This window comes from Aspergillus ochraceoroseus (genome assembly GCF_002846915.1).
Source record: "Aspergillus ochraceoroseus IBT 24754 chromosome Unknown P175scaffold_2, whole genome shotgun sequence".
NCBI classification, from domain to species: domain Eukaryota; kingdom Fungi; phylum Ascomycota; class Eurotiomycetes; order Eurotiales; family Aspergillaceae; genus Aspergillus; species Aspergillus ochraceoroseus.
Window position 1 is genome coordinate 3251241 of NW_024468477.1, and position 27294 is coordinate 3278534.

Genomic DNA, 27294 nt, shown 5'->3' on the forward strand with positions numbered 1-27294 from the left:
TCCATAGTACTTTATATATATAACTACACATATATATATATACATGCACATACATACAACCCACAAAAAAAAAAAAAAAAATAAAAATAAAAAAAATAAAAAAAAGGCAGGATAAACTAACCAAACCATGCTATGCTATGTGATATTATTCTATTGAGTATATAAGATTTTATCATCGATCATTCCATACTCGGTTGGATGGACTTCTTTCTGAAACGCATTGCCCAAACTCCAACCCTAAACAGAGCGCAACATTACAGAGAAGGACACTCCCAGGAGTCTCTCCGGACCTTCATCAATGCTGATTGTTTATGAGGAAACGTCACCTCGCCTTCCTTGTAGAAGCCTGCGTTTTGAAGGTATTTGATTATCCTAGATTAGAATTATTAGCAACTATCTTTTATACCCTTCTTCTTCTTCTTTTTTTTTTTTGGGGCGGCGGGATTGGGAGGGAAGCAAGCATACATACTTTTCATTGTCTACTCGTGGCTCCAACATAACCGTCTGCGTTCGCATATCTGCCAACCAGCAGAAATGCACCAAGGAACTCAGCCAGGCCGAAACCCGGTGCGGACCACGGAATTCCTGCTCTCCCACAAGTAAATGAATCCCGCGGTCGTAGTTGTCCACGCCGCCGATGAGGGAGCCCAGCGGGTCTTCTTTGACCCAGTAGATCTCGAAGTAGCCAAACGGCTGGCCGTCCCAGCAGCCGATGACGGGGAAACTGTGGTTCTTGGAGAGATTCTCGCGCAGAAAGCGGTCTTGTTTGGAGATGGGCCCGCTTTCGCCCCACGCGGCGTTGACGCGAGGGTCATTCATCCATTTGTGCAGGTAGTCGAGGTCTGACAGGGCGCTTGGGGCTGTTGCTGGGTACTCCATGCTATTCGGTGCAGGGCTGTATTCACGAGCTGGAGTCGGTCCGGCGGACCTGGGGTTCGATGACGGCAGACACGGGATTCGGAAGGAGAGGTATTGCTGAACACTAGGAATATAACGAACATAGAACAAGTCGCCTTGGTGAGGTGGTTTCGGTCTCATCGGATGCCTGACTCCATTTGTAAAGGTGTACTGGGACGGAGGAGGTGGGAAATACGTGGGGAGATGGCTTGTAGATCCGAACGGTCCTTCACTGGGCGTGTAGTGGAAGGCAGCAGCAGAATCTGCAGATGCCGGCCGGACATTGGGATCGGTCAGGTACAAGCTTTCCCGGGTGGGGGAGGCAAGCCTCATGAACGGCGACCCCCCCGCAGACTGCGGGACAGACTGCGGGCTCAGGGTGAAGAGATACAGACGCGCATCAAGCTGCCAGAAACTGCGCCGGCTGACAAACATGTGCGCCCAAGCGTTTTCGCTGTCCTGGTCCAGTCCCACAGAGGAGTCTTCGCACGCGATGAGCCCCATGCGCTCCAGTTTCTGGAGCACATTGCGGCCCTTGAAGATACCCTCGCGCTTGATACTGACTCGCCAGTCTCCCTTGGGTTTGCCCGTGGCCGGGGTGCGCGAGGAAGCCTCTGTCTGGATGTGGAGATCCGGCTCCGGCTCGTGGAAGTACCAGGAGAGCGTCACCCAGAGCATCATGGCGATCTGACGGGAGGGCGAGATAACAGGCTTGTAGTCGCTATCGGGGGGGTTCACAATGTAGGAGATATAGAGCTCATCGCTGGACATAGTAGGTGCCGTAAACCGAGTAACCCGGGGCCGGTTTGCATCTTTCCCCGCTACCTCGCGAGCCCGTCCACGCTCCTCATCGGGTGGTGCTTCCTTTGCTTCGCCCTCTGCTGGCTTATCAGTCGCCTGGGACGTGGAGAGCACGATATTCCATCCGGGAGGCAGTATGGCGTTGTTTACATTCAAGTTGTTAGACTTGAAAGTGACGCCGCCAAAGACTGGGGAGACCGTAAACGACTGGCCATTGGGGAGGTGGCACACATGATGACGCATCTTGGGAAGTATGGATCTCACTTTCAATAAGATATAGAGGGAGAATAGAAAAGAAAGAAGAAGAAGAAGAAGAGCGCCAAAAAAGGCCCGGGCATATGGGGTTATTTTCGTGGGAGAGTTAGTTGGCTTTCGACCTACTGGTGGGATGATTCCAGAGTTGCCCCTCAGTAAGTGGCAGCAATAATACGTCGTTGCATCTGTCGGTGGAGTAACACCAGGCTTTGATCGCAGACAAGAGGGAAACTCTCTCCTCCAAAGCTGGCAGTGAGAGCGACAAGTGGGATAATGGAATCCGACACTTTGGAAGGTGGAAAAAAAAAAAAGGTTGATGTCATGGTGTCATTTATTTTTCTTTTCTTTCCCACCGTACATACCCCGTACATACATAGGCACACAAATCACAGTTGTTGAATTAATAAGAATTATAGATTAACTAGTTATAGTATAATATAACTATTGTTAACAAGTCCAGATGAAGAAAGAAAACTCCCTAAAATTCATCCACTGTGGTCCCGATGCGCCTCTCTCGCGCCAACTCGACCAAATCGCTTCCGGTCACCAAATCCATCAACCCCAACCCTACCCCCTTGAAGATGATGTTTCCTCGTTCAACCCACTGTTGTAGATGTTTGGTGTCGTCGTCTTCCATGGGATCCTTTGCAGCATCACGGACCGCATCACGGACCATCAGCAACTCGCCGATCTCTACCACTTGGTGCGATTTGATGTCCGCCTGGATGAGCTCTCCGGCCTCCTTCATCGCCGCGTCTAGACTGTCCACCACTACAACGCCGCTGCGCTGGACATGTTTGTGGAAATGGCGATGCGGTGGTTGCACGGCGACCTCCTGACGAAGGATTTCGGGATCGAGCTCCGTCATCTGTGGTTTGTAGGATCCGATAGCACTAATGAGTCGACCCTTGCGTCTCCCTTCGTGCGAGGTGAGAAGCTCGGCCGGGAAAAGCGGTTCGTGCGATGGCGTACAGCAGAAGATGGCGTCAGCCTTGTGAATCGCATCGTGGAGGATCCGCCGGTACTCGCCGAAATCACTGCTCACGGCAGAGAACTTCACGGTGCCTCGCCAGCTGGAGTTCTCGGGCGCGTAGATCTCCCGCAGGAGCTGCGCAGCGCGCTGGAATGATCGGTTGACGATGAACACCCGCTTCATATCCGCCCCGCGTAAGATCACGGCCAGTCGAATATGCCAGTACGCCTGTTTGCCCGCTCCAAAGACTACGATGGTGCGCACACGTTTACGCTTCTTCAAGAGCATCGTGGTCGTTAATGCAGTGCGGAAGGGAGTCAGCTCGTGCGCGTTAATCAGCCCAAACGGTAGACTATTGTCGTCTAGGAGCGTAACGCTCCCCTGCGGGGAGGTATCCCTGGTTCCGGCACCCGGCCACGCCCCCATGGTCTTAGACACCTCCCCAGCCGCAGCGTCGATCGGGATGTTATTCAGAGAAGCCGATGGAAGCGACTCGGCGCCGCTGGATGTGCTCGAGGACCGCCCAGCCGCATCTTCCTGGGACGAAACCGACAGTTCACTCAACTCAGAGGACACAGAAGCCATAGAGTGTCTCGACCCTGCTTCTCCTGGAATGCTCTTCCTGACTCCGCGGAGGTCCATCCCCGAATCGACTTCGCAGCCCAACGGACCGCCGCCATCCTGCAACGAAGTGACTTTTATCCCGATCGTGTGGCGAGTGCTGGCGGGCATAAACAACGTCGTACTGCCATTATGTCGCGTAACTGCGGTTCTCCGGGGCTGGAATGTAGCTGCGCAACCGGAGTCCTGGTTTCCGACCGAGTAGTCTCGAAGGGCATTCGCAAGATGCTGCTGAATGGAAACGATCTGGTCATGGTCTAGCGACTCGAGCAAGGAACGGAGCTGGGCTCCCGAGAGGATTGTTAGTGGCATGAGAAGAAAGGTCAGGAATTAGCTGATTTAGAACGGATATGAGTACAAGGGGCAATGGAGTAATATATAACTAGTTGTGTGTATGGCTGGGCTGGTCTTTGGAAAAAGGCCTTCACCGTTCGCGTTCATCACAACGCCCCAGTACGTATTTGTTTCATGTTCAAGTCATGGTGGAGTTGATGATGACAATTAAGGTCTGGGCGGGGCACTAATCCGAGTGCCAACCCTATTATTATTATTATGATATTAATCGTGAGTGAGTTAGTGAGTTGAATAGTGGCAAAGATACTCAGAGAGACAAGGAAACTGAAGCTATTGGCTGCTACATTCTCTTCGGCATTCTTGCTCTCTGACCGCGCGCGGATGTGAGTGACCCCCTCTTTCGACTCTCGCCGTCCTGGATGCCTATTAAGTCGCTGGGATCAGACTAGAGGATTATTGACTTCTGCAGGTTAAATGTCAATCGGGGTGTTATTCAATAAAAGATTCACTATTCAGATCATACATGACATATAGGTAGTTGCAAGTTGATACTTCGTATACATATCCATCCATACACCCCAGCCGGACCTATTAACCCCCAACCCAAATCCCAATAACAGACCAAGAAACAAATGTCAACGCCTTTACTACATGCAATGCAATGGTCACAAAGGAAAGAGTAACAAGAGGGGTGGGAGGGGAGAAACAACAACAAAAATCTTCTGGATCGCGGGGGTATTGGATTGTGACCCATGAAAGAAGAAAACATGGCAGGGTATTAGTTTATGGTTGGTTCAGGGATCAAGTTTCCTGGCGAGACCAGCTCAAACAGGACAAGTAGCAGTCGTTTTTTTTTTTTTTTTTCTTGTTTATACGTGGTTGGAGGAGAGAAGACGGCCAGGTTAAACATGAGGACGCATCCGGCCACCCATGTACGAGCCAGTCGCCGATGCCAAGAAGCGCGCCACAAACCCAGCGCTGCTCGTATGGCCGGTCACTCGCATTTTCTTGCTAGGTTGTTGGAAATCATCGCTTTTTGCCACATTGGCCGGGATCATCATGGACGGAAGGTGGACGTATCCACTGCTGAGGCCGGGACTGCGCGATGAATCGACCACATGCACATCTTTCATACTTGTCGACGAGCTGGAGGGGCGCAGACTAGCCGGGGTATTGCTCCGGGTGCTTGGCGCAACGCTAGAAGCGCGCGAGCTAAGGGAGGGGACGGTCTCAGCCCGAGACAGGCCAGGGACATCCTGGACCGACGGGGGAGAGGTCGACATGCCGTGGCGGGAGGAAGGCCGTCGTCGCGGAGGGTAAGGTTGGTACCGGTCGGAGTCCGCCATGGAGGACGGAGAGTTACTTTGCAGACTCGAACACGAGGACATCGACGACAGAGATGCGGACGATCGAGGGCTGGGTGGGAGTCGACGGCGGGCATCCAGGCGGGCATCCAGCTTCTGGCGACGCAGGCGACAGGCCAACAGCTCTGCGGAAGCATGGAAGCGTCGCCACTCTCGGGGGTGGCGCAGCTCTGCCTCCCGCTGTTCTTGGATCTGAAGATAATGACGAATGGGGGCAAGGAAAGGTTCCAGGTGAAGGAAGAGATCACTCTCATTGACCCGAGTATCCCAATCCAGAAGGAAGAGAAGTTGACGTTCCATTAGATTAACCTCCGGAAGGGAAAACCCAAATCCCTCGTAGCCCTTGACGGCAGTGTACCGAGCCCAGTGCTTGTTCTTAGGGCTCGAGTCGTTGAGGTTTTTGGCAGCCAGGATCAGGGATGCAAGAAAGATGCGATGAACGGTGCAGCGCATGCCCTTGGCGACTGGAGGCAGGCGGGCACGCAGACGAGCGAGGTACACAAGGGATGTCATTAGGGTTGGCACCTGGACGTGGGAGCGGTCGACTAGCGATGCGATAAAGTTTTCAACGGACGGCAATAGTGGTAAACTCGGGTCGACAGCGTCGTCCATGGGAGGAGTACTGGGCGGAGTGGGCTGGCCATGAGCCCGGCGTGTGGTTGCGGTTTCACAGCGGATGACCCGCGCAGCCTGGAGAGCCAGATGAGCCACCATCTCCCCCGAGACGGGCTGAGCGATGAACTGGTGTAAAGCTGCTCGATTCAGGTCCATCATTATGAAGGGTAGTATTGTATTGTGTTGATGGACTGAAGTTCGGAGAAGAAGAACAGTTGGGAGAGGAAGGGGGAGGTAGAGAAAGAGACAAAGAGAGTGAGAGTGAGATTGAGGAAGGTATTATTATGGGTTATAGATCCCTGGTAAGGTTCTTGAATGTTCCCCAAGGTAAGGAATGTGAAAGATGAAGTCCTGCCAGCAGGAGAGGGAAAAAAATGCGTTGTCCTGTCAACTGGCGAATGAGTCGTACTAGCCAAACCAGTGAGACAAAAGGCAGGGAGAGAGGGTCAGACAAATAATCGACTGAAGAGAGTTGATATTGGACAGTAGATAGAACAGTGGTGGATGAGGGAATGAAGAGAATTAAAAAGAAAGAAGAGCTATGGGTGTCAGAAGATGTGGATGAGAGACCGCGTGAAGCATTCACGAGCGAGTGACTCCTGATATAAATAAGAAATAGCTTGAGCTTTTGAGATGAAGATGAGGAAAGGCTGGACTGCAAGGACCAGAGCCAGCCTGCATACCGGGACCAGTCCTGTCTCCATACCTGCAGGGCAAGATTATGGTCCATCGTAGCAGTTGGCGCGCGCGAGGCCAGGATCGTGTTCATTGGCAGGAGCACAGGGAAGCGAGTCAATCAATCAGATGCCAAACATGCACTTCACAGGGAGTCAAGGGCGAATCATCCCCTTCCTGCGCGTTGGTCCTGCAACACCTGTGACGCGCTTTGCAGCACAATGCTCCTACACTGTCTCCGTACCTAGGTAGGTTCTCTGGAATGAGGTCTCCCATCCATTCCCAATGAAGTCATCATGGTGAATTTTTTGGATTAGACACACATCCGTGGTTGGAGAGTTCAGCTTGACTTGACTGAAAACCCTCCACGATCGATCGGCCGCGGGATATTCCTGCATGTAAGCGCCTAAAGCTTCTATTCCTGGTCCTTTTCTGTGCGCTACCAGGGTAAAATTAGATAGCCAACTAACTGGCTACAGAAAGAAGACCAAGAAGAATACTGCTAATAATAATAATAACCCAGGCTCTCTTTCTCCTACAGAACTTTAGTTTCGTCCACATCCCAACTGTTTCCAACTTCCCCCACGGAGGAGTTGAAACACGGCGCGTGCCTCGACATTCTCCCCCTCCGTCAACCTCCCAGTCGAAAATTTGAGGGAAAAGGATCCGTTGACACGTTGACTAGAGGTTTCTCGCTTTCTCCCTGTCTTTCCAGGTTGGCTTTTCCTGTGCCTCCTTGTTGATGCCTAATTCTCAACCAAGGCACCGACGGGCACATGATTCTCTGGAGTGTAGAATAAAAGAAAAGGCAGGTTATAGTTAATAACTAGTAGATGATTTACATGCATTACCAAGGTCTAAAATTAAATCCTTGTATCTCAGGAATTACATTAACTGATTCTAATCATGTCGGACCTTCCATTCACCTAAGCGCCGAACATCAGTGCCTACAGGCCCAACCCCAATGCTATAAATAGACTCACTGGAAAGTAGCTAATACTACCACTGAATTTCTTCACTTCCTCAAATCTCTCTAGGGAAGGTATTCAAGTTCTCGAATCCAGAGGAACAAGCCTTCTCGCCCACAAGGCAAACTATGTACAGAAACCAGTTTAAGAAACATGGACAGAGTAAGAAGACACAGTCAACTTAGCATTCGATCCCGTGAAGGGCTCAGTACCGGCCTGGACATGGGTAAGATACTGGGATGTTGGGAACTTGTGAGATCTCTCTAGGTACTTGAAGAAATCGTTCAAGTCTGCGGAGAAGCTCTTGGTGGTGGAGGCGGCAACGAAGCTATACACCTTCACTGGGCCATTGAGTCCGTACCAGACGTGGAATTTCACCCCTCCAAGGGTCACACTTGCAATGGCAGACCCGGTTGAGGAGATTGGGCCAGCTCCTCCAAGGGCAGCCAGCCAGATCATAATCTCATACTCGGCGTCTGCACTGGCGGTGGGAGAAGTGAACATATCGTAGGCTACGTCGGCCACAATGTCGCTTCCAGTGTAGCTATCCAGAATCATTATTAAACCCATGATGGAGCAGACAGCAGGAAAACCCGGGCCGACTTACCTCCATTTCCATTCGGTTGGGATAGACCGGATTTTGCTGAGCTTGGTTGCGGTGAATTGATACGCAGCATTGGCGTAGCTCTTGACGTAGGATGGACCGCCGGACCAACTCCAGCTGGTGTGCCAGGTAATGCTGTTACCTTTGGCTGAGTCCAACCCCGTGCACTGTGAACCACTGGAAGCATTCCAAAGGTTGTTATACAGAATGAATTTGCCCGCAGTGACGGTGTCCCATTGGGCGCAAAAGTCACCACGGCGGGTGGCGTCCTCGGCGCCGATAGAGGCAGCAGAGGCCAGAGAGGCCAGAGCAAGAGCAAGAAACTTCATTTTGGTCCGAGTCAGACAAAGACAGATAAGACTTTTGATATAGGGTGTCTGTCTTCAGAAAAGCAACTATCTTCTACCTGGGCTCGAGATGCTATTTATCTTCAGCGGAGGGTCTCAGACAACTCGGGCAACTTCCATATTAATCCACTAGAAGCATATTAAGAAAACGAGTCTCAACCCTAATTAACGGATTGATGATTGAATTCTCAGTATTGGTCCGTACTCCGGTAATTCTCCAGAGAGTGGTCCCTTGTCCCCTTTCCCCACAGAGGGCTTTCCTGATCCCATCAATGCCGTTTGAAGAAATAGCGAATCTACGAGAAATCCTTACCTACTCTGTAAGTGCGAGTCGTGCTATCATAGGGTAAAGACCGATGCGGAGACCAGTCCAGAGACATCCGGTCAAAACAGGTCATTATAACCTCTTGCGAATACGTCGCAGAGGCCAAAATCAGCGGCGTCGAACAACTCCCGAATCCATTTAGGAAAAGATTCAGTGATCGACATTACCACGCGATGACACCCTCTTTTATATTGGCACCGCCTTCTATGGCTTGATGACAGTGATGTCCATCCTGGCAACATGCAATTCATCAACGAATTGTAGCCTTGCAACCTAGCAGCTGGTCGATCATCCGAGTCTTGTTGGTTCGGGTGAAACAGCGTCCAAGAAGGTCGTCGGCAAGATTCATCTATCTGAAAAACCGACAATACGACGGAAGAGTCTAGGTAGTTGAAAGGACCTACCTAGGTAACGACATTAGTGGAGGGGATTTGTTCTAGGCGGGAAGATCTCTTTTGCGACCAACCAAGGGCACGGTTAAAAGGGGCATGAGCTTATGAATTCTGCCATTGCTTCAGCCAGGGTATTCATTTCATAAGTAGAAAGAAAGTAACCATTCAGATATCCAAAAACCATCAGAGACGATGTTCTTTTACAGGATCCAGCTCTGCCTGCGGGGTTCGACTCGACTCGACGAGATTCGTCGATGAGCGCTCTCTTTACATAATAGAGTCTATTTCCTAATTAGGATAGCCCAATGAAACAAAAATACTCACGATGCTGAATCTCGCGGCCCCTTACAACTTCAACAACTTTTCCTGCTAATCCGGATTCCTGGATATTATCCTCTGTCTGTTCAATTCCTTTACCCTCCCTTCCCCCCAATACTCTCCCCAATGCGCACCCTCAGCATTGCAATCGCCTTTTTGGCGCTCTTCACAGGGCTCTACAAGTACCTGGACGCGCGCCTGGAGCAATTCTACATCTTCGACCCAGCCCATTTGCACGATCTGTCCCAGCGTGCAATTGCTGCACACGGAAATGACACTCGCTCTATTGTCCAGTATATTGTTTCCGAATTAGACGAGAAGATTCCCGGTACCCACCTGAACATGGACGAGGAATGGGTCTTCAACAACGCGGGTGGTGCGATGGGTGCCATGTACATTATTCACGCGAGTATGCAACTATTTTTATTTTTTATTTTTAATACTACTTGCATTGAGAGCTTTGCTAACTCACTCTAGGTATCACCGAGTATCTGATTATCTTCGGTATACGCTCCTTACCTTCCTTCGTCTCTTCATCCCTGGATTCAGTCTCCCGACATGGGGGGAGGAAAGGAAAGCAGACGACACAGCGGTAATTGAATACTGACAGAGATAATCTAGGCACCGCGATCGGAACTGAAGGCCACACCGGTCGCCACACCGCTGACGACTACTTTAACATTCTCCAAGGCACCCAGCTCGCCTACGTCCCCGGCTCCTACGAGCCTGAAGTCTACCCTCAGGGCTCCGTCCACCACCTCCGCCGCGGCGAGGTTAAGCAATATAAGATGGATTCGTCGTGCTTTGCTCTGGAATACGCCCGTGGCTGGATCCCTCCCATGCTTTTCTTTGGCTATGCGGATACTTTCTCGAGTACTCTAGACTTCCCTACCCTGTGGGCTACCTCCCGTATCACCGCCCGCGAGATGATTGCCAACGCTCTGAAGGGAAAGATGTAAGGGACACCACACATCGGGATGCTAAAAAGCAATTGGATTAATGTGCACTGTATTATTATATAGTTAGATATCTATGTATAATGATTATAATTAACCTTATTAATGTCCTCCCTTTTTTTTCCAGCTCAATATTCTCGTCCAACAAAAAAAAAAAACCCCCCCTATGCGGGATGCAAACCAGACAAAAGAATGACTAAGCATCTTATCAGTTGGTTAATCGGAAGAAGAAAATGAGATTTTCCCCCTCGGCCCCGCGAATACTCAGTTATTGAACTGCCCAACACAGCAAGCAATATGGCTCCGTCCTTATGTTTCAACTGCCAGAAATCTAGGGCAGTCATTATCCGACCCAAAAACCGTCATAAGATTTGTCGCGAGTGCTTCCTGCAGATTTTCGAGACCGAAGTCCATGAAACCATCACTTCCAATAACCTATTCTACCCCGGCGAACGAGTGGCCATCGGCGCGAGCGGCGGAAAAGACAGCACCGTGTTAGCTTCCGTGCTCAAAACGCTTAACGAGCGCTACAACTACGGGCTTGAACTGTGCCTCTTGTCCATCGACGAGGGAATAAAGGGCTACCGCGATGACAGTCTGGAGACCGTGAAGCGCAACTCGGTGCAGTATGATATGCCGTTGGTAATTGTTGGGTATGGGGAGCTTTATGGCTGGACAATGGACCAGGTGGTGGAACAGATCGGAAAGAAGGGGAACTGCAAATACTGCGGTGTATTCCGACGGCAGGCGCTAGATCGTGGCGCTGAGCGGCTGGGCATCAACCATGTCGTGACGGGACACAATGCGGACGATGTGGCTGAGACGGTGATGATGAACTTGCTGCGTGGAGATCTTCCTCGTTTGTCCCGGGGCACGAGTATTGTTACGGGTTCGTCGGCCTCGGATATCAAGCGCAGCAAGCCGTTGAAATACGCATACGAAAAGGAGATTGTGCTGTATGCGCACCACAAGCAGCTGGACTATTTCAGTACCGAGTGTATTTATTCGCCGGAGGCGTTCCGGGGGAGTGCGCGCACCTTGATCAAGGATCTGGAGAAGATTCGTCCAAGCTCGATTCTGGATATCGTTAGGAGTGGAGAGGAAATGGCTATACTTGTGCCCATTGGAGATGGCGGACCGAACGCATCTGCAGACGACGAGACTACAGTGGGGGGCTGTGGAAGCCAGGATGGAAGAACTCGAGGTGGCGAAATGGCGGACATGGAGAAGAAGCTGGAGCAGGACGAGGCTGAGGCTGCTGCTGGTCTAGAGACAGAAATCAAGATGCCTCCGCAGCAGACTTCCGCCATTCCTCTGCCAAAGAGGAAAAAGAAGAAAACTAATGAAAAGGTCACAGTGAGAAAGCAAGTTCTAGGGAAATGTCAGCGATGCGGATATATCTCGAGCCAAAAGATATGCCACGCATGCGCTTTGCTAGAGGGCTTGAACAAGAACAGGCCCAAAACAGCAATCGAAATGGAGATTGACGCAGAGGAAGAAGAGAGCAGCTCTACACTGCGAAGACAGATGGAGCAAGTCCAGTTGACGGGGTGAGCTGCTCAACACACGTTGAGACTTCCAACTAGAACCCGAAGATAGATCGATAAGCTTCCAATTTCAACTCGGCTCTATCCGAAGCCGCACCGAGTCGGCCAGTCCAGTCTCGTCTCAAGGAGAAACAGGCCGGTCTATCATACATCTATGCTCCACGCATGATCACGAGATACGACACCAGATACCAAAGCTCACATGTAGACAATACATTCCATCGTTCTAATCATACATACACAGAAAAAGAAAAAAGAAAAAAAAAAAAAATAACAAATCAAATAACTCCATCCAACCCATCTATAATACCTATACTATTATTATAGTATAGGGACAAAATTCCACAGCAACATCCACACATCCATCCATCCATCCACCCACCATCCATTATTCATCAAATATAGCAGTTACAATCCACCCCCCCCCCCCCCCAAAAAAAGGTAGATAGATAGATAGATAGATAGATAGATCCATCCATCCATTCACATTCCCTCCTTCTCCGCCTCAACCGGTAAATCCAACCCAACCCTCCGAGCAGTAAGCCTGATCCTCTCTTCCTCATCCATCGCCGAGCCAGGATTATACCTCTCCACCAGCATCGCATACGTCCGCTGCGCCCGCGCATAGACCGCAAACTGTTCGGCCTCTTGGACCCGGCGCAGAAGGAGCTCTTCTGCATCGATTTCGCCGCCGGGCTTTTTTTCCGCCGTGGCGCGGTAGGCTTCGCGGATTCGGTGGTGCAGCGGTGTAGTAGTAGGTGCGGAGAGGGAGCGGCGAGGAAGTTCGCGGAGCAGCGCGCGGTAGGTGGATTTGGCGTGTGCGGAGAGTGGCATTTTGGTTTTTGTTTTCCTTTGGATTTGGATTTGGATTTGGGGTTCTTTGGCTTGGGTGCTTGAGGTGTTGTTTGTGCTTTTGAGTTTCTCTTCTCCTAACCTAGGTAATATGTACCTTAATCGGGGGGGGAGTTGTCGAGTTTGTTGGATCGGGGTCGAATTGTGCTCTTCCTAATTAGGAAATGGGCTCTATTATGTAAAAGTAGTGGTCGGTTTAGTTAACTATCTTTATCCCTCCTAAGAAAGAATTAAACACACAGCGCAGAGTTTTTCAAGGCAACTTTCCATCGATTAGCTCGTGTTTCCGGTGGAGACGGGATGTTACGGGGTGCTGAATATTTATACGCTGGAAGCAACTTCGTGGATTGGATATTTCTGGGAAAGCAGCTTTATTAACTCCGCGGAGGAGGCGTAAAAAAAGGTATCGATACTAAAGTATGCGGGTAGTAACTACATATGTTCAGCAACAATGTATGTACATTATCTCAATGACGATCATGAAGCGCTTCATCAGTCCTCGTCAATAGTAATTGGAGCGTGCAAACGTGCAGAGTCATAATAGAATAGGTATAGGTATCCTCGTCAGATCACATTACATCAACTACATCAATTAGATCAGTTTTTACGGTCGTAGCCAGCCAAACTTCTTTCGTACGAGGTCCCCCCCCGAGGAAGGTTCAACTTGCATACTGCGGGCATATAGTTCCTACCATCGGTGAGCAGCTGTATATATTGCTTAAAGGAAACGTAGCCTACCTCGTCATCGCCGGAAAGCTTCATGTCTAGAATAGCCCGCGTCGCATCCTCGTATCTATGCAGGTGCGGATAGGGAGTCTTCTGACTATGTTGAATCCCTAGAACCACTTCGCCCATCACCTCGAATTTCTTCCAGTTAATCCGAGTTCGCGTGTCCCCAATAAGGGTTTTGTTACCCTCCTCGGCTGACACAAGATCGCGACGGTGGAGTGGCAAGAATGGAATCCGCTCGCCAAATGAATTGTCCCATGCCAGGCGATACGCAAAATGGCTCTTCTGCGTGCCCATGAGGATAACCAGCCTCATAAAAGCCTTCTGCGCCTGGACCGGAACAAGTTCCCGGGTCTGGTTAAGTCGGTGAACTGGTGTTCCATTAATTCCTGCGATAACAGCCCCAAGGGAATTATAATTGTTCAGCCGTCGGAGTTTCTAAGGGCCAAGTCAGCACAGTCTATCATCGCCAAGTTACGGGTTCCTTACTTGAGCTATGCTCATGAACTTCTCCAAAGCCCTCGCTCGGTGCTTAGGCTTATCTCTGAGAAGGACCAGGCTGGCCACAAAGAACGCCACGTGGTTGAATTGCTTAATCATTCGATTGACATGTTTCAGACTCTGTATTTTGTCCTTATCTGGCCCTGAGAGGCTAACATGTCGCACAAGATCTCGCGGGCGGAAAGAATTAAACATAATCCAGTCTATACGAGTCATTTCTTGCGCAAATTCGTCATCTGGAATTTCCATGAGCTGCCGCCATTGTACTTTCGTCAGCGGAATTCGGGCCGTCAATTCCAGATTTTGAGATTCTCTCTGTGCCGCCTCGATACTCAAGAAGGTGAAGGATTGGCTAGAGACGGTTCCAGGCTTTTCAGCAACCGGAGGGTTTGACAGCGTGGCAGAGAGCTTTGAGGATGAGTCGTGTACGCCTTCGCTAAGGTCCAAAGCGCTCATGCTATATATAGGGTCCTCTTCCTCCTCATTTGCGTCGTCATCAATCGAAACCCCCCCTAAAAACATAGACGGCGAGCTCCGAGCAGAGCTATCGAAGAAAGTTTCCTGTCCCTCAAACGCCTCCGCTTCCCCATCCCGGAAAGCCCATCCAATATCATCGTCCTCTGCATTAACCTCGAGATATGAGCCGATCTCCTTGGCAGCGAACATATAGAAGTGGCTCTTCTCTAGAGTAGAGACGAAATCCACAATCCGCTTCCGTGTCTTAGGGTAAGCTAGGTCGCCAGAATACTCCGACACCCATTGAGCCATGACGTTGAGAAGCCTTAGTTGGTCTGCAATACGAGTCAATTGATCCGTGATGTTCTTCTCGTTCCGCTCGAATCGATTAATCAATGCATTCAACAACGTAGCGGGGGCAGCGAACTTTCGATAGAGGCACAAGAAAATCGAGGCAAATTTGGAATCCTGCTTCGACATAGGTTGGGAAACGAGACGATCTACCAGCTCATCGAAAGTAAAGCCCGTTTCATTCGAGGAACTCTCGCTAGAAGCCTTATCCTTGCTGTCTGGACTCGACGGGGCGCTCCGCGGTCCATCAATGTCATCCCCCATGTCCAAAAAGCTGTTAAAAGCGTCCGACCCGCCACTGTTGCGCCAGGTTGTGTGAAGGCGATGTTGTCGATGGCGATCCTTGTTCGGGGACGAGTCCATAGTAGCAGATGGTCTCATGGGATTTAGAAGCGGCCCGGACGTAGGTGTATGAGGTCGCACCGGTTGCGAGTTGCTCCGGGCATATCGTGAGCCCTGTGCATTGGAAGCCAGGGTTAGAGACGTGGTCGAGTCGCTGGGATGACGGTCAACACCGTACCCATCGACTCCTGAATCAAGAGCACTACGAAACGGGCCGCCCGCGGCTCCAGAAAGCGATGGTGTGGGGGTTTCCGAGCGGGTGCGAGTATGATGCCACTCTTGTGTGCTCGAGGAATTTGGACGTTTCTCAGCGACAACTAGGAGGAAGCAGTTAGCATCCACATCTAAACCAGGACCAGCAAAAAAATGCAGTGGATGCGATTTGGCCGGATTTCTGTTGTGTTTGCAGAGTCAAACTCCCAAGGATCAGCGGAAAAAATCACAGGAGGACGCGAGCAGCGAGCTAAACCTAGGCCGCGAACTAGCGCGAATGCGGGCCGTCTTAAGGGGCTGTTGATGAAAGTAGAAACCATGAAACCATGTATATCATATGGAGATGGCCGTATCACATCCCCGAGTTGCCAACCATTTTCTCATTTGCTCACTACTACCTCCCTTTCCCGCCTCTTATAAAAACGATATCAAAGGCAATGGGGTGTATTTTCAATCTCAAAGTCTTAAACTTACCATCCTTTTGGCTAAAAACAGCACGCAAAACCACAGCGATACACATTTTCTGTGCTTGGGGCGATTCGAGGGACGTCCGATGGACGTCATAGCTGCCTACTGAGGTTTCAACCGGTCCATCAGGGGTTCGGACATCACATTTGGTAGCCGCAAATACAAATGGAACTGAGGCTGTGGCGAAATTTTCTAGAACAAGTAAGTTGGCAGATTCTTTGTTGATGTGTCGAGTGAGAACGTACCCAGCATCTCCACCATCTCAGGGAGAGTCTCGGGACGAGTTGCATCGTGTAAAAGCAGAACGCCATCAACCATCTGTGGCGAGTCGTTACCTAGACGTGGCCATTGGACTTTGCCATCGCTAGTGAGCGAAATCTCCCTGCTATGCATTTCCAATAACCGCACGACATATACGGTTCCATCCAATGACATTTTCTTCGTTGTTGATCGCGAGGAAAGGGGGCGTTTCATCTCCAAAGCACTCTCGATAAAGGCCGTTTTACCTACTCGGTCTCCACCGACCACCGCGATACTAACGTGAGGAAAACTCGGCTTTAAGGACACCTAGATACGACATGATAGTCAGATAAAATTCCACGTTCAGTGTCTCAATAGCACCAAGAAATTGAACCGTACCTCGTTACCAGCATGGGGCAATGCCATCCCATGTCGCCGGCCTGGCGATTGAATTTCCTCTTCTTCGATAAGTGTGCGTCCAACTTTATCACCAACGCCCATCGTTGCTCTAGATGGATCCAATTTGTGTAATCCTCCGGGAGGAGCGGAAATGGTTCGATTGGGAAGGCCCGGCCGTTGGGGTATGAGACCAGCCTGAGCTCTATCGCTCGAAGCCCTCTCTCTCCTCATAGCTTGGGAAGCCATAAAGAAGGGTTATTTTTCGCGTGCAAGTGGATGCTCCCTGTAGCGCGAGTAAAGTTCCGGTCAAGCAAACAAAGTGCGACAGCGCAAGGTCGAACGGCTACGTAAGTAAGTGAAGTGGGCACGCCAGCTGATCCATTGTCGCTTGGAAAAGGAAAACTAGAAGTCGGTTTAATTTGAATTTTTGACGTCTTTTTCTTGCCCTGTCCTGCTCAAATTCCTTTGCTGTAAATCGTTCGTGGTGGTTGCTCGAAGTTGTTTTGACAGTCTGTCGGTCAAGGGTTTTTTTCTTTTTTTCTTTTTTTTCTCCCCTTCTTGTCACTCTTTCCTTTTTTTATCGGACGCAAATTCCCGGGTAAAACCTGACTGCAGGAATATCACAAACTGGTAAGAGATTTTCTATGATATAATCATTGCGGGAGAGGTAGGACAAGGGAATCTTACGAGATATTAGGCGTGATGCAGAACCAGCCAGAACAATTGATCATAAGTTGACCAACAATATATCAATGGCCCCAAAACCCCAGCAAGTCGTTGGAGGCGGAAGAACGGGGCTAAGCCCAATAGAAAAGAGGACTAACAAGAAAATCCAGGGATATGAAGTGGGGGGGAAATCATTGATCAACAGTAATTGATGGAGGAGCGCGTCGATTGAAGAGCCAAACAAGTCGGGAAAGCAATCAGCTTTGAGCTGCTGTCGTCGACGCTGGGAACAGAGTCCACAGCACAGGATCAGGAACTTTGCGAGTTGTGCACCCAGCCCGGGATCTGCAAGCCGCGCACAAACCAAACTGAGCTGGTAGGTCAATTGGGGACTGTCCAGCCGCACGTTTAGTAGCCAAGGAGGTTGGATGCTGGCTGATTATTCGTGGAAAGCGTGAAAGATTCGACGAAAGGAAAGAGACGAAAAGACACCTAGCGGTCGAATCGCAGGCCGAAGAACCAGAACCCAAATTCCTGCTAGCGAACGGAGAGGACGAATAGCGCTGGTCCCAAGAGGCGATATAAGGCACTGTGGACACGGTACCTCAACCAGGCAATGGCTGTTCTAAACTTCTAGATCCGAAAAGGGGAGATTAGACGGAACCCCGAATATCGTAAATCGAAATGGATGAGGTGTATTCTCCGAATTTTTGAGGATGTGATGGATGGATGGATGGATGGATTGGATGAACCCAAATCCAGGTATCGGGAGGTGACTAAACATGAGTCTTTTGTTCGGTGGGCGGGAGAGAGAGAGATCCTGTAGGGAAATATATTTTCGCCGCGAACCATGTGCCAGCAGATAGGTATGAAACTGTTATAGAACGCTGGAGACTAGTTGGTCACATTCTAGTAACTACATGAGTGGAAAAAAACTAGTGAATAAAAATTCGCCTTACTATCTATGTCCATAGTAGCTACATAGTACATAGTAGCGCGTTCAGATGGATCCTGGCGGTATCCAAAATCGAATTTTGACAGATCATAACCGCGTCTGGGCCTTCAAGTCTTTGAAGCCTTCCTTTTCATAAGTCTAGCTCTTACTGTATGCAAGGGGAGTAATGATTGACCCCAAGATAAAAGGGATCAGGTTTCAAGTAAACATGGAAAAGAGTCTAAAACAGTGTCTTTGTTAGTCAATCTCTTCCCGATCCCTAAACATCCATCCCTCGTTTAAAAGACGAATATCCTCCTCATCACCATCGGCAGCTTCGACGAGGGATTCCTTCAACTGGGTGGTTTTTCGCACCGTATCTTCGTATCGATCATTGCTAACCCAACCATCCTCGTTGATGCCAATCTCGTCCCGCCAGTAGTTCACAAGTTTGTTCAAGTCAAACCACATTTGCTCTTGCTCAGTGAACCCATCCAATTCTGCATCAGTGAACTTCACCGGACACTATTCCTCTTGTGTCAGGCAAATGGGACCAGTATCCAACCATACGAACCAGTGCCCCCTTTAGAGTCAAAAGGGTTCCATTCCATTGCCTACCCGCCCTATCCACGAGATGCTGACGGGGTAAAAGGATAGGGTCTCGGAGAGCTTGCAGATGTGGTTTATTTAAGTGGCCACTGAATATGCGGTAGTAGTAGAAGAGGAGACGGCGTCGATAGAGCTCATCAGCCTGGGCCTTCGCCTGACCTGGAAGGCTTTTGTAATCGGAAGGGAGCAAGGGCTCCTTGAGATCAGCCGGCTGTTCAAGGTCTGGATTCTCAAATGCACGGGGATGCCCCGCGACTAGTAAACGTGGCTCCACTGTTGTGTGCTGCCAGTCGATGATACACGAAATAGCCCCAGAGTCGGGAGAAACAAAAATGTTATTTGGGTTCAAATCTAGAGATATTTCTCGAGTAGACCAATATATTCATCCGGGGAGACTTCCCCTGGGGTAGAACCATTATGAGGGAAATCAAGTTTCGACAGCTTTCCGTAGTGTCGCAGCCATTCAATTTCTTTTTGGGCAATAGATGTCAGATAATCACAAGGATCGACCCCTATCATAGTCAACAGTATAACTCTATCTAAGCTTCCAATTAATCCTCACATGGTCCACGGAAGATATCGAGAGATGCCCTCCTCCCTCGCCAAAACATATAGTCTGCTGTAGGACCAATACAAAACGTATTCGAGTCAGTGCCCGCCTCATCGTAAAGCGGAGCCTGAAGGTCAGAAGGTATATCGTCCTTGAAATAGATACTTCCAGTGGATCGAAACGGAAGGTTGAAGAATTTCTTCTCGATTTCAACAAGACTGGAGGCGAGTTTATGTGTTTTGTGCTTGCTCATCTCCAGCCATGTTGTCTTCAGTCCGACACCAGCAGCCTTTTCCATGATAATATATTCCGTGCCGGCAGAATTATCATTTGAAGAGGAATATCCATATGTATAGCCGAGGAACGGGAATACCTTTGCTGTAAAGAAATTGTAGAGTAGCCGCTTCACTAGCCGTCACAAAATGTCTTGGCCCGGCGATTTGGTAAGGTATTTTGATGATAGCTTCAAATCCGTCTTGCATTGTTAAAAGTAGAACTCGGTTGAAGCCACCTTCGCCGATTTTGGTGATTTCCCCGGCCTGTCCATGGCTTGAGCCAAGGTGTCTTTCGACCTCTCGACGAAGACCATCGGGGTCGAATTTGACATAACGCTCACGTAGTCGGGCTTCCTCATTGTAAAGAAACCTCCCTGACGTATACTTAAATAAATCCCGCGTCTCCAAAGTGCCTGTGATGGGGTATTTTCAGGCAAGCGAGGGTATGCAGCTCATCACATTGAACCTAGAGTACGGAGTAGAGTGAAAGCTTCTGATCAATAAACCCTGATATAAAAGAAGTACTTAAAATCGCCTTTCCGGAAAATAATCAACTCCAGATGCTGGTCCAACTTCAACCGAGTATGGAAGTGAGCAAGCTAACTGATTCTGGCCCTTGAGCCAACCGCGGAAAACCCGCCCTAACGTAACTAAGTCCCTACGCGGATAGATAGACAGGCATACCTTTCATTTCAGAATCTCGCGCTGGTTGGCTACTGCCCTAAGTTCTAATCACAAACCGGGGCAGGTCTCATATGAAAGGCAAGCCGGATTTAGGCAGCCAATCGAGAATTCAGCCCCTAAGTTACAACTGAGAACAGCTCCACCATGGTTGCATTTCGTCGACAGAAGACCAATGTGATTTGCGACATACTCGGCTGCATGTGCACATTTGGGAAAGAAAAAAACTCATTTTCTCGAGCAGGATCAAGACCTTTTAAACAAGCCACGTTGATACAGATGGGTAAGCTATGCCAAATAGGTTTTGGTTAGGGTTGCCTTGATTGTGTTTGCTTGCAGTGCTCAGATATTGGACAGGCTGTTCGCGGCATTCTTCTTCCCACCAGGTAAGGTGTGAGCGCATCATTATTGGTGATGGAAGATATCATCCGGACAGTACGGACCTGGTTGGTATTGAGCATAAGACCCCTGCAGCTTCAAAGCAAAGTTATAAGCCCAGTTGCCTGTTACATAGTAAGAACTATGCTTTCATCAAGGTGCTTTAGAAGTATTTTCTTCGTTCACCAAAGTGAAGAGTTGCATGAACCCTTGTGCATTCTTCCCAGTTTCCAAGCCATCTTCACACCTTTCTCTGAATTTTCGAACCTTTCCCAGGCCCCTGTTGAACCCCTTCTCGCGCGTCCATGGTCCATGATGACGACGGATTGGCTTGCCTCTGCCAAATTGTCGTGTCCTATCTCCATGCACTGGTGACTCCACCCACTCTTCCTGCAGAGTAGCCTTATATATATCTCGCAGTTGGTCACGAAGTGATGGATACTGTTCAAGAAGATCTTTTGCTTGTGATAGAAACTTGGGCGCTTTAAAATCGAAGCCCGACTGGGTTTCTTCGCCTGTAAGTCCATTGGTTGCGTTTAATGGGTTCTCAGTATTGGTCGCTTCGTTCAAGGGCTCAGTCGACTGTGCTTTGGGTGCGCAATAGATTTTATGGGATTGAGTGCAGGCGAGCGAACAACTATGAGGCATTAGAAACTGGCCCTCAGATTGACTAGATTCCTTTATCCCAGGCATTCAGAAATGCTAGGGAGCGTACCTCATAAGCCCGCAAGTAGGGCATCGGTATTTGAAAGCTTCCGAGGCGCAAACCTCACAAAGACTCGTCATCTTCTCTTGTTTGCCAATAATCCAAGCGTTGTGCCGAATCCAGCGTGATTAGAGTGCCTTGGTCATGGCTGTTGCACTGTGGACCGTCCAAAACCTGATAAAAAGGCCTTTTGCAGAGTGATTTGTGCCGCAAGGTACTCCGTAGTATGGGTAGTAAAGGAGAACAAGAGTAAAAAAGCCTCAGGCACATAAGTCACGTGTATTTCGGCATCTGCTGACGTCATCGATTCCCGCTATCTTTACATAATCGGCCCAGGAGTAAAGTCTATTTCCTAGTTAGGAATAGTTCACTTTGACGGAGTTTCCAAGACACGTGACCTAATTGCGTCAGAGATCGGGATCCGGCGCGCCAACAATGATTAAAAAAAAAATCAACTTGACGGTCGATTCAAAGAATAGATCCTGTCACCTTGTGGATTTTCCCATACCTCAGAATGTCTATCAATTCAGTACCTGGAACCATGGCTAGGAGGACAATTCTCAGCTCTAGGTTTGCGGCGCAAGTTTTATACGCTCCTGAGACTTCTCGGGTAATCAGGCCTGGCGCCCTGGGATCCTTCAGAGGTATTCATCGTTCGGCTCGATTGCCTGCCATCACTGCATCAGAAGCACGGCACAGGCCAACATTGCAACCGCATCACCAGTCCATGGCCCACATTCGAGTTAACGGCCCATCCCCAGTTAGCAAACGAACGATCTTCATCCAGACGGAAACTACCCCGAACCCAGATGTAAGTATAGAGGCTCCTTTGGCCTCTTTAGGATGCTAATAAAACCTCCTTATTTTCAACTATAGGCATTGAAGTTTGTTCCAAACCACCGAGTTCTCCCCGAGGATTTCAATACCACTTTCCTCGAGTACCTTTCCCCCCGGTCCACCCTTGCTCCTCCTCACCCATCTTCGCTCGCGGCCAACCTTTTCAACATTGATGGCGTTACATCTGTATTCTACGGGCCCGATTTCATTACCGTCACCAAGGCAGGTGATGCCAACTGGGCTCACATTAAGCCGGAAATTTTCAGCTTGATCACCCAAGCTGTAACCTCCGGTGAGGCGATCGTCAGCACTGTAGCAAAGGGAGATGCACAGCAGGGTGCCGAAGAGGATTCGCTTAGTTACAATGAGGAGGATGATGAAGTTGTCAGTATGATCAAGGAGCTCCTGGAAACAAGAATCCGACCGGCTATTCAGGAGGACGGAGGGGACATTGAGCTGAGAGGGTTTGAAAACGGCATCGTGATGTTAAAGTTGCGAGGAGCTTGCCGTACATGCGACTCGAGCACAGTTACTCTGCGAAACGGCATTGAGTCCATGCTTATGCACTATGTGAGTTCCCCCAAGTGTGGTTGATAAGTCATGGCAGCAATTCTAACGACCTTTTTTTTTCTTAGATCGAAGAAGTGAAGGGAGTTGAACAAGTGACTGACCCGGAAGAGGAGATTTCCATGCTCGAGTTTGCCAAGTTTGAAGAAAAGCTACGAGAACAGAAGGGTGCTCAGGCGACAGCTTCTACTAGTGGAAAAGGCACCCTGGACACGGCGCCCTAAGGACAAAAGAACCTTGAAATCAAAAATCAACGCCTTTCGTTTATTCGACTTTTAATGAACAGATAGATGGAATTGGACTTGGACCTGGACCCGCGCCTTGTGTGCCGTTTTGTACTATAATATGAATACAACATCACTGTTTGGAAACCTACCTGTCATATTAAACTTCAGATGTACGTACAGAACAGAACAACTTGAACTACCCTTACTCTTCATCGCTCTTTCAAATTTACAGGTCCTTTCTTTTCTTGATCCGCCCCTGTGATAGCAACCATTTGAACACTGGTCTGTTAGATTCAACTTAGGATGTGGAGCTGTGGGGTAACTAAAGAGTGGAAACCTGCACTTGTGATGGATGATCGAAAAAAGGGTTCGGGGTAGAATCCGAACAGGTAGTTTATGAAGACCTAGTGAGCGAGGACGTGTACGGATGATTATTATTCTATGGAACCGGTCGTTAGGTACCTGACGGAACAGGTAAAAGCCAGGGCATACCTTAGGTAGGAAATAACGAACTTGGGACATGGGCCAAACACCAAGTTAATTTAAGGTTACTACCTAGGAATACATACCTCGCTATATCAGGACACATCATTATTTCCTATATAGATAGATAGATAGATGTAGGGAGAATGAACATGTGTTCTGTAGACTTAGAGTAAGCAAGTCGGTTACCCCACATTTAGCATTATTTGGCAATTGGCATTCTGTGGAATTTACCTATTGAACGGAACTTCGTCACCTTGTTCTCCGGGCATCCCATCCCTCCTCCTCCTCCTCTGGTTCGTCATTATTTATTTGTGCTCAATACATGGGGATGAACGAACTGGCTCCTCGTGAAGAAAATTAATGGCGAGACCAGGGCTAGGGGGGGAATTATGCAGACCTCGATATTGAAAATTGGCAAATGAACATGGGTAGGTAATAATATCCTAATATCCTGCTCGACTAGGAGGGGTTCTTCTCCCGATCAAATCAGGCCAGAATGCATCTCGTATCCTTGTCTTTTGAAATAAGCAGGTGGGGGTTTTGTGCTACCCTAGGTATCTTGACATACGACAAATAGAAATGGGTCAATGATAGCAATATCCGCAGGCCAAGTAGCAAAGAAAGCAATGACGATTATTAACTATAATCCCTGGTAGTTATCTGATACCTAATCAAAGCTGTCGAACGATCCGTGGGTTCCAAGTCCAGCGGCCCCCCTCATCCCCTCCTTTGGAATCTCGTACACACCTAGTTAGTTAGTTAGTTACCTGGTAGGTATTTTGTAAGCGATGGCAAATGACAACAGGGGGCCGCAACAGCTCCAATCCATGGGTAGATGATGCACCTGCCATGATCCGCCCACATTTGCGTAAGATTATTAGGTAGAGCTGGTCCATGCTGTCAAGCGGTTTTTTTTTTTTTTTTTTTTTTTTGCTTTCCATTGATCTATGTTACGTGTGTCAGGAGACTCTCAAGGAACCTACCGATTGATCTCATTAATTTAGAAAAAAGGTTTTGCTCTGGGGTATGACTGAGGGCTGAAAGTTGAGCCCCCAAATCGAATGGGAATGCGGGAAGCTCTCTCCGCAATTCGGACGGTGGCGATCCTGCATAAAGGACGACTAACTACTAACTACTAATACGGATAGAAACTCCTAGTAGGTGGTACTAGTAGGATCGGACAAGTAAGAGGAAAATATGTAGTAGTAATCTCACCTCTTTGAAATTACCTTCCTTGGTATTTCTGGTATAGTACTTACACTTATTCTGACTAGGGCATGATGATGATGGTGGACCACCATATGCCAAATCGATCGCTTCCCCTCCCCCGCAAATCTAGAGGAGACTAAAGGAGGGGGCTGACGCAAGGGAAGGATGAAGTAATGAGAAGAAGTTGTCTTAGTATCTGAATCAATTTGAGTCTGTGGTATTATTGTTCAGCCATGCCATACTGTTTGCTCTTTCGAGGAAAGACAGATCGGAATGATTTCCCGTCCTCTTAATTCTACCTAGAGAGTTGCAACATAACGCCAGCATGACGTTCACGGGTCCCGAGGTCTGCTGCGTTGCAAGTTGTTCCACAAAGAAACTTCGAACTCTGATTCTATGGAAAACTAAATTAGTTATAGGTACTGTATATGAAAAAAGAATTAAAGATAAGTCTGTCTATCTTGGGGTTACAAAGTCAATCAGTCAATCCCCGGATGATGACCTACCTAGGTATTTTTGTATCAAAGTTAGATTAGACCGTATCTTCTATATCTTGGGTACTACTAAGATAAGTCGAGCCTGCGACAATATGAGGGATTTTGAAACCCATCCTTCTATCCAACTGTTTCTCTATAGTTTCAGGCTCCTGCTTGTGCCCAAACTCCCTGGTCTGAAGACGGAATGCATGGGGGGAAAGAAAGTAATTAAGTTCAGGAGATAAACAGTGTGTGTATATATAGAGAGAGAAATTTGTATAGCTACATCAAGTCTTCACCCGCCATCAATCTTTAACCACCTGTGGCAGGTGTTGGTGCAATAAAAAATTAGAAGGCGGCCGGGGTATTTTCTCTTTCTAAACCAGCGAGAAGCGCGGAGGAGACCCGCCCGACCCACCACAGCAGGGTGTTCCATCAACGACATCAACGACGGGAGACCAGCTTGCTTTCTGTCATACTGACTGCTGCTCCTTGGTGGTAGTAAGTACTCCGTAATACCACCCTTTAAAAAAAAATCAAAAAGAGATGCTGCCTTCTAGCCTCACAGCCTCTCTGGCTCTTTCCTGTCCTTTCCTGACCGTCCCTGAAGTCTCAAGTACAAGATTGGTTGTTATCCCTCCCTCCCCTTTGATCGTGTGCGCGACACACTTTCCAACGGGTTCAATCATATTCCCCCTCTCGCAACCTAGGGCTCCATGCACATACCACAGTGTATCCACCGTCTAGACTTCTTGTCCCTCTAGAGTCTGTTCTCTTCTACCCCGCCCCAAAGGGACATTAATTTAATTTCGTCTTTATTCCTGGTTTTCCCCCTCTTCCCCCATCATTAGCTAGATTTTGTACTATGGAAACGTCGTATATAGTCTCGCATAACACCTGCTCCTTCCCATCTTAACCTCGTCCCAAGAAACAGAAAGAAAGGCAAAAAAAATACAAATCAATCCTGGAGGGCAAAAATAGCATCATCTAAAAATCATCCTGGACTAACTTGCTCTGTCGTAGCTTCTCAAGTCGCGCGCCACTTCTGCTCGGTGCCCCGACCCGTGGCTCGTTTCTCCTCCTCCTGTGTGTCCGGCTGGTGGCCTGAGGTTAGCTCACAGTACCTCCCTAAAGCTAGCTTGCGTTCTTCTATTTCTCTCTCGCTCGCTCGTTCGCCCTCGACTGTACAACCTCTTTGCTCCTCTTTTTCTACCATCCTTCTTCTTCCCTGACATCTCACTTAACTTTTCTTTTTTTCTTTCTTTTTTTTTTCAACTCCCTCCTTTTCTCTCTCCCCATTCCTCTTTGTTTTTTTTTTACACCCTCCATTCCCACACTGACCCAGACCATCTCCTGTAATCTTCTCCCTTTTTCTCTATCTCCCCCATCAATCTTCTCCCAAGAAAAAAAAAAAATAAGAGCTCCCTCGCCTTGCCCCGGATTATTGTGGGCCGTCGCAGCAACTCACCACCACTACTCCCGCCTCGCCCAACTGTCGCTGCGAACCTGCGCCGTCGTACACTCCGCACTCCTCCCCCCTCCTGCTTGCGACTTAAAGTTGAAGAAAAAGGACGGCCCTCTTAACCACCTGATTTCTCTTCCGTCAAATAGCTGGATTCCAATTAATCCGACGTCTTACCTGCTTACCCTTTCCCTGTCCACCTCAAGATGCGCTGCTCTTGAGGGGATCTGCCCATAGTTATTGGAGCCAGACTGCTTCCCAACGTCATCTATGGTCACGCTACCACCTTCTTCCATCCCGCATTTTCAGTGACATCCTTCTCGTCGCAGGTTGGAATCAACCACCAACATAGAAGTTCTCTTTTCTTTTCTTTTCTTTTTTTTCTGCTGTGGGCCGGAATATAATAAAAAGAGATTTTTTCTGTTTCTTTTTTTTTTATTCCTCGTTCGGTGCGAATCTGGCTAGACCGATTCACCTCGAGTTCTTCGGTCTCCCCCGGCTCGTCGCAAAGCGCCTTCTCTCTGCTCTTCTTTAGACTGGAAGCCTGGTCGCTTCTCTTACGGCGCAAATTTCCTCGGAGACGGGTTACTCGATTGTGAGACGGTTTATTTGTTTGGGTTGGATAGATTATAAAAGTTTCGTTTTCTTTTAGATTGGTGAGACCGCTGTTGCGCAGCCATCAAGTCGTCGCTAATCTATGAGAGTTTATCGATAGACGCGGTCACGAA

At 48.8% G+C, this 27294-nt stretch overlaps 12 protein-coding genes across 12 annotated transcripts; 4 read left to right on the forward strand and 8 right to left on the reverse strand.

Annotated features, from left to right (window-relative positions):
• Positions 1 to 13: 13 nt before the first annotated feature.
• P175DRAFT_0522304 (GNAT family N-acetyltransferase) lies at positions 14 to 2238 on the reverse strand. Its single transcript, XM_040899249.1, has 2 exons — positions 470 to 2238; positions 14 to 372 (listed from the first exon to the last, which is right to left on the reverse strand). Exons 1-2 carry the CDS (start codon positions 1939 to 1941, stop codon positions 255 to 257), a joined length of 1590 nt encoding a protein of 529 aa, XP_040754667.1. The 5' UTR covers positions 1942 to 2238; the 3' UTR covers positions 14 to 254.
• A 193-nt stretch (positions 2239 to 2431) lies between these two features.
• Positions 2432 to 3859, reverse strand: P175DRAFT_0475383 (putative proline utilization protein PrnX-like; the record flags this gene model as incomplete). Its single annotated transcript, XM_040895241.1, has 1 exon — positions 2432 to 3859. The coding sequence occupies one exon, from the start codon at positions 3857 to 3859 to the stop codon at positions 2432 to 2434; it is 1428 nt and encodes a 475-aa protein (XP_040754668.1).
• Positions 3860 to 4743: 884 nt separating this feature from the next.
• P175DRAFT_0507986 (cyclin family protein) lies at positions 4744 to 5979 on the reverse strand (the record flags this gene model as incomplete). Its single annotated transcript, XM_040898303.1, has 1 exon — positions 4744 to 5979. One exon carries the CDS (start codon positions 5977 to 5979, stop codon positions 4744 to 4746), a length of 1236 nt encoding a protein of 411 aa, XP_040754669.1.
• A 1628-nt stretch (positions 5980 to 7607) lies between these two features.
• On the reverse strand, positions 7608 to 8396 carry xgeA (putative endoglucanase; the record flags this gene model as incomplete). Its single annotated transcript, XM_040893437.1, has 2 exons — positions 7608 to 8007; positions 8071 to 8396. The coding sequence occupies 2 exons, from the start codon at positions 8394 to 8396 to the stop codon at positions 7608 to 7610; spliced, it is 726 nt and encodes a 241-aa protein (XP_040754670.1).
• A 1102-nt stretch (positions 8397 to 9498) lies between these two features.
• Positions 9499 to 10510, forward strand: erg2 (C-8 sterol isomerase ERG2). The gene is made up of 3 exons (XM_040896820.1): positions 9499 to 9858; positions 9927 to 9953; positions 10071 to 10510. The coding sequence occupies exons 1-3, from the start codon at positions 9576 to 9578 to the stop codon at positions 10406 to 10408; spliced, it is 648 nt and encodes a 215-aa protein (XP_040754671.1). The 5' UTR covers positions 9499 to 9575; the 3' UTR covers positions 10409 to 10510.
• A 158-nt stretch (positions 10511 to 10668) lies between these two features.
• P175DRAFT_0499817 (putative PP-loop ATPase superfamily protein) lies at positions 10669 to 12236 on the forward strand. The gene has a single exon (XM_040896821.1). It carries the CDS (start codon positions 10703 to 10705, stop codon positions 11957 to 11959), a length of 1257 nt encoding a protein of 418 aa, XP_040754672.1. The 5' UTR covers positions 10669 to 10702; the 3' UTR covers positions 11960 to 12236.
• A 157-nt stretch (positions 12237 to 12393) lies between these two features.
• P175DRAFT_0499818 (LYR motif-containing protein) lies at positions 12394 to 12883 on the reverse strand. Its single transcript, XM_040896822.1, has one exon. The coding sequence runs from the start codon at positions 12784 to 12786 to the stop codon at positions 12436 to 12438; it is 351 nt and encodes a 116-aa protein (XP_040754673.1). The 5' UTR covers positions 12787 to 12883; the 3' UTR covers positions 12394 to 12435.
• Positions 12884 to 13408: 525 nt separating this feature from the next.
• On the reverse strand, positions 13409 to 16749 carry P175DRAFT_0491658 (putative Ras guanyl-nucleotide exchange factor RasGEF; the record flags this gene model as incomplete). Its single annotated transcript, XM_040895851.1, has 6 exons — positions 13409 to 13492; positions 13543 to 13971; positions 14023 to 15577; positions 15795 to 16056; positions 16110 to 16431; positions 16504 to 16749. The coding sequence occupies 6 exons, from the start codon at positions 16747 to 16749 to the stop codon at positions 13409 to 13411; spliced, it is 2898 nt and encodes a 965-aa protein (XP_040754674.1).
• Positions 16750 to 17343: 594 nt separating this feature from the next.
• Positions 17344 to 17730, forward strand: P175DRAFT_0530389 (uncharacterized protein; the record flags this gene model as incomplete). The annotated part of the gene is made up of 3 exons (XM_040899784.1): positions 17344 to 17348; positions 17404 to 17545; positions 17623 to 17730. 3 exons carry the CDS (start codon positions 17344 to 17346, stop codon positions 17728 to 17730), a joined length of 255 nt encoding a protein of 84 aa, XP_040754675.1.
• Positions 17731 to 18218: 488 nt separating this feature from the next.
• Positions 18219 to 19744, reverse strand: P175DRAFT_0515195 (uncharacterized protein; the record flags this gene model as incomplete). Its single annotated transcript, XM_040898844.1, is given in 5 exon segments — positions 18219 to 18603; positions 18623 to 19063; positions 19087 to 19224; positions 19275 to 19640; positions 19672 to 19744. The coding sequence occupies 5 exon segments, from the start codon at positions 19742 to 19744 to the stop codon at positions 18362 to 18364; spliced, it is 1260 nt and encodes a 419-aa protein (XP_040754676.1). The 3' UTR covers positions 18219 to 18361.
• Positions 19745 to 20749: 1005 nt separating this feature from the next.
• P175DRAFT_0433825 (zinc finger HIT domain-containing protein) lies at positions 20750 to 21382 on the reverse strand (the record flags this gene model as incomplete). Its single annotated transcript, XM_040893621.1, has 2 exons — positions 20750 to 21233; positions 21312 to 21382. The coding sequence occupies 2 exons, from the start codon at positions 21380 to 21382 to the stop codon at positions 20750 to 20752; spliced, it is 555 nt and encodes a 184-aa protein (XP_040754677.1).
• A 382-nt stretch (positions 21383 to 21764) lies between these two features.
• Positions 21765 to 23135, forward strand: P175DRAFT_0499823 (NifU family protein). Its single transcript, XM_040896823.1, has 3 exons — positions 21765 to 22113; positions 22179 to 22709; positions 22775 to 23135. Exons 1-3 carry the CDS (start codon positions 21844 to 21846, stop codon positions 22928 to 22930), a joined length of 957 nt encoding a protein of 318 aa, XP_040754678.1. The 5' UTR covers positions 21765 to 21843; the 3' UTR covers positions 22931 to 23135.
• Positions 23136 to 27294: the final 4159 nt, after the last annotated feature.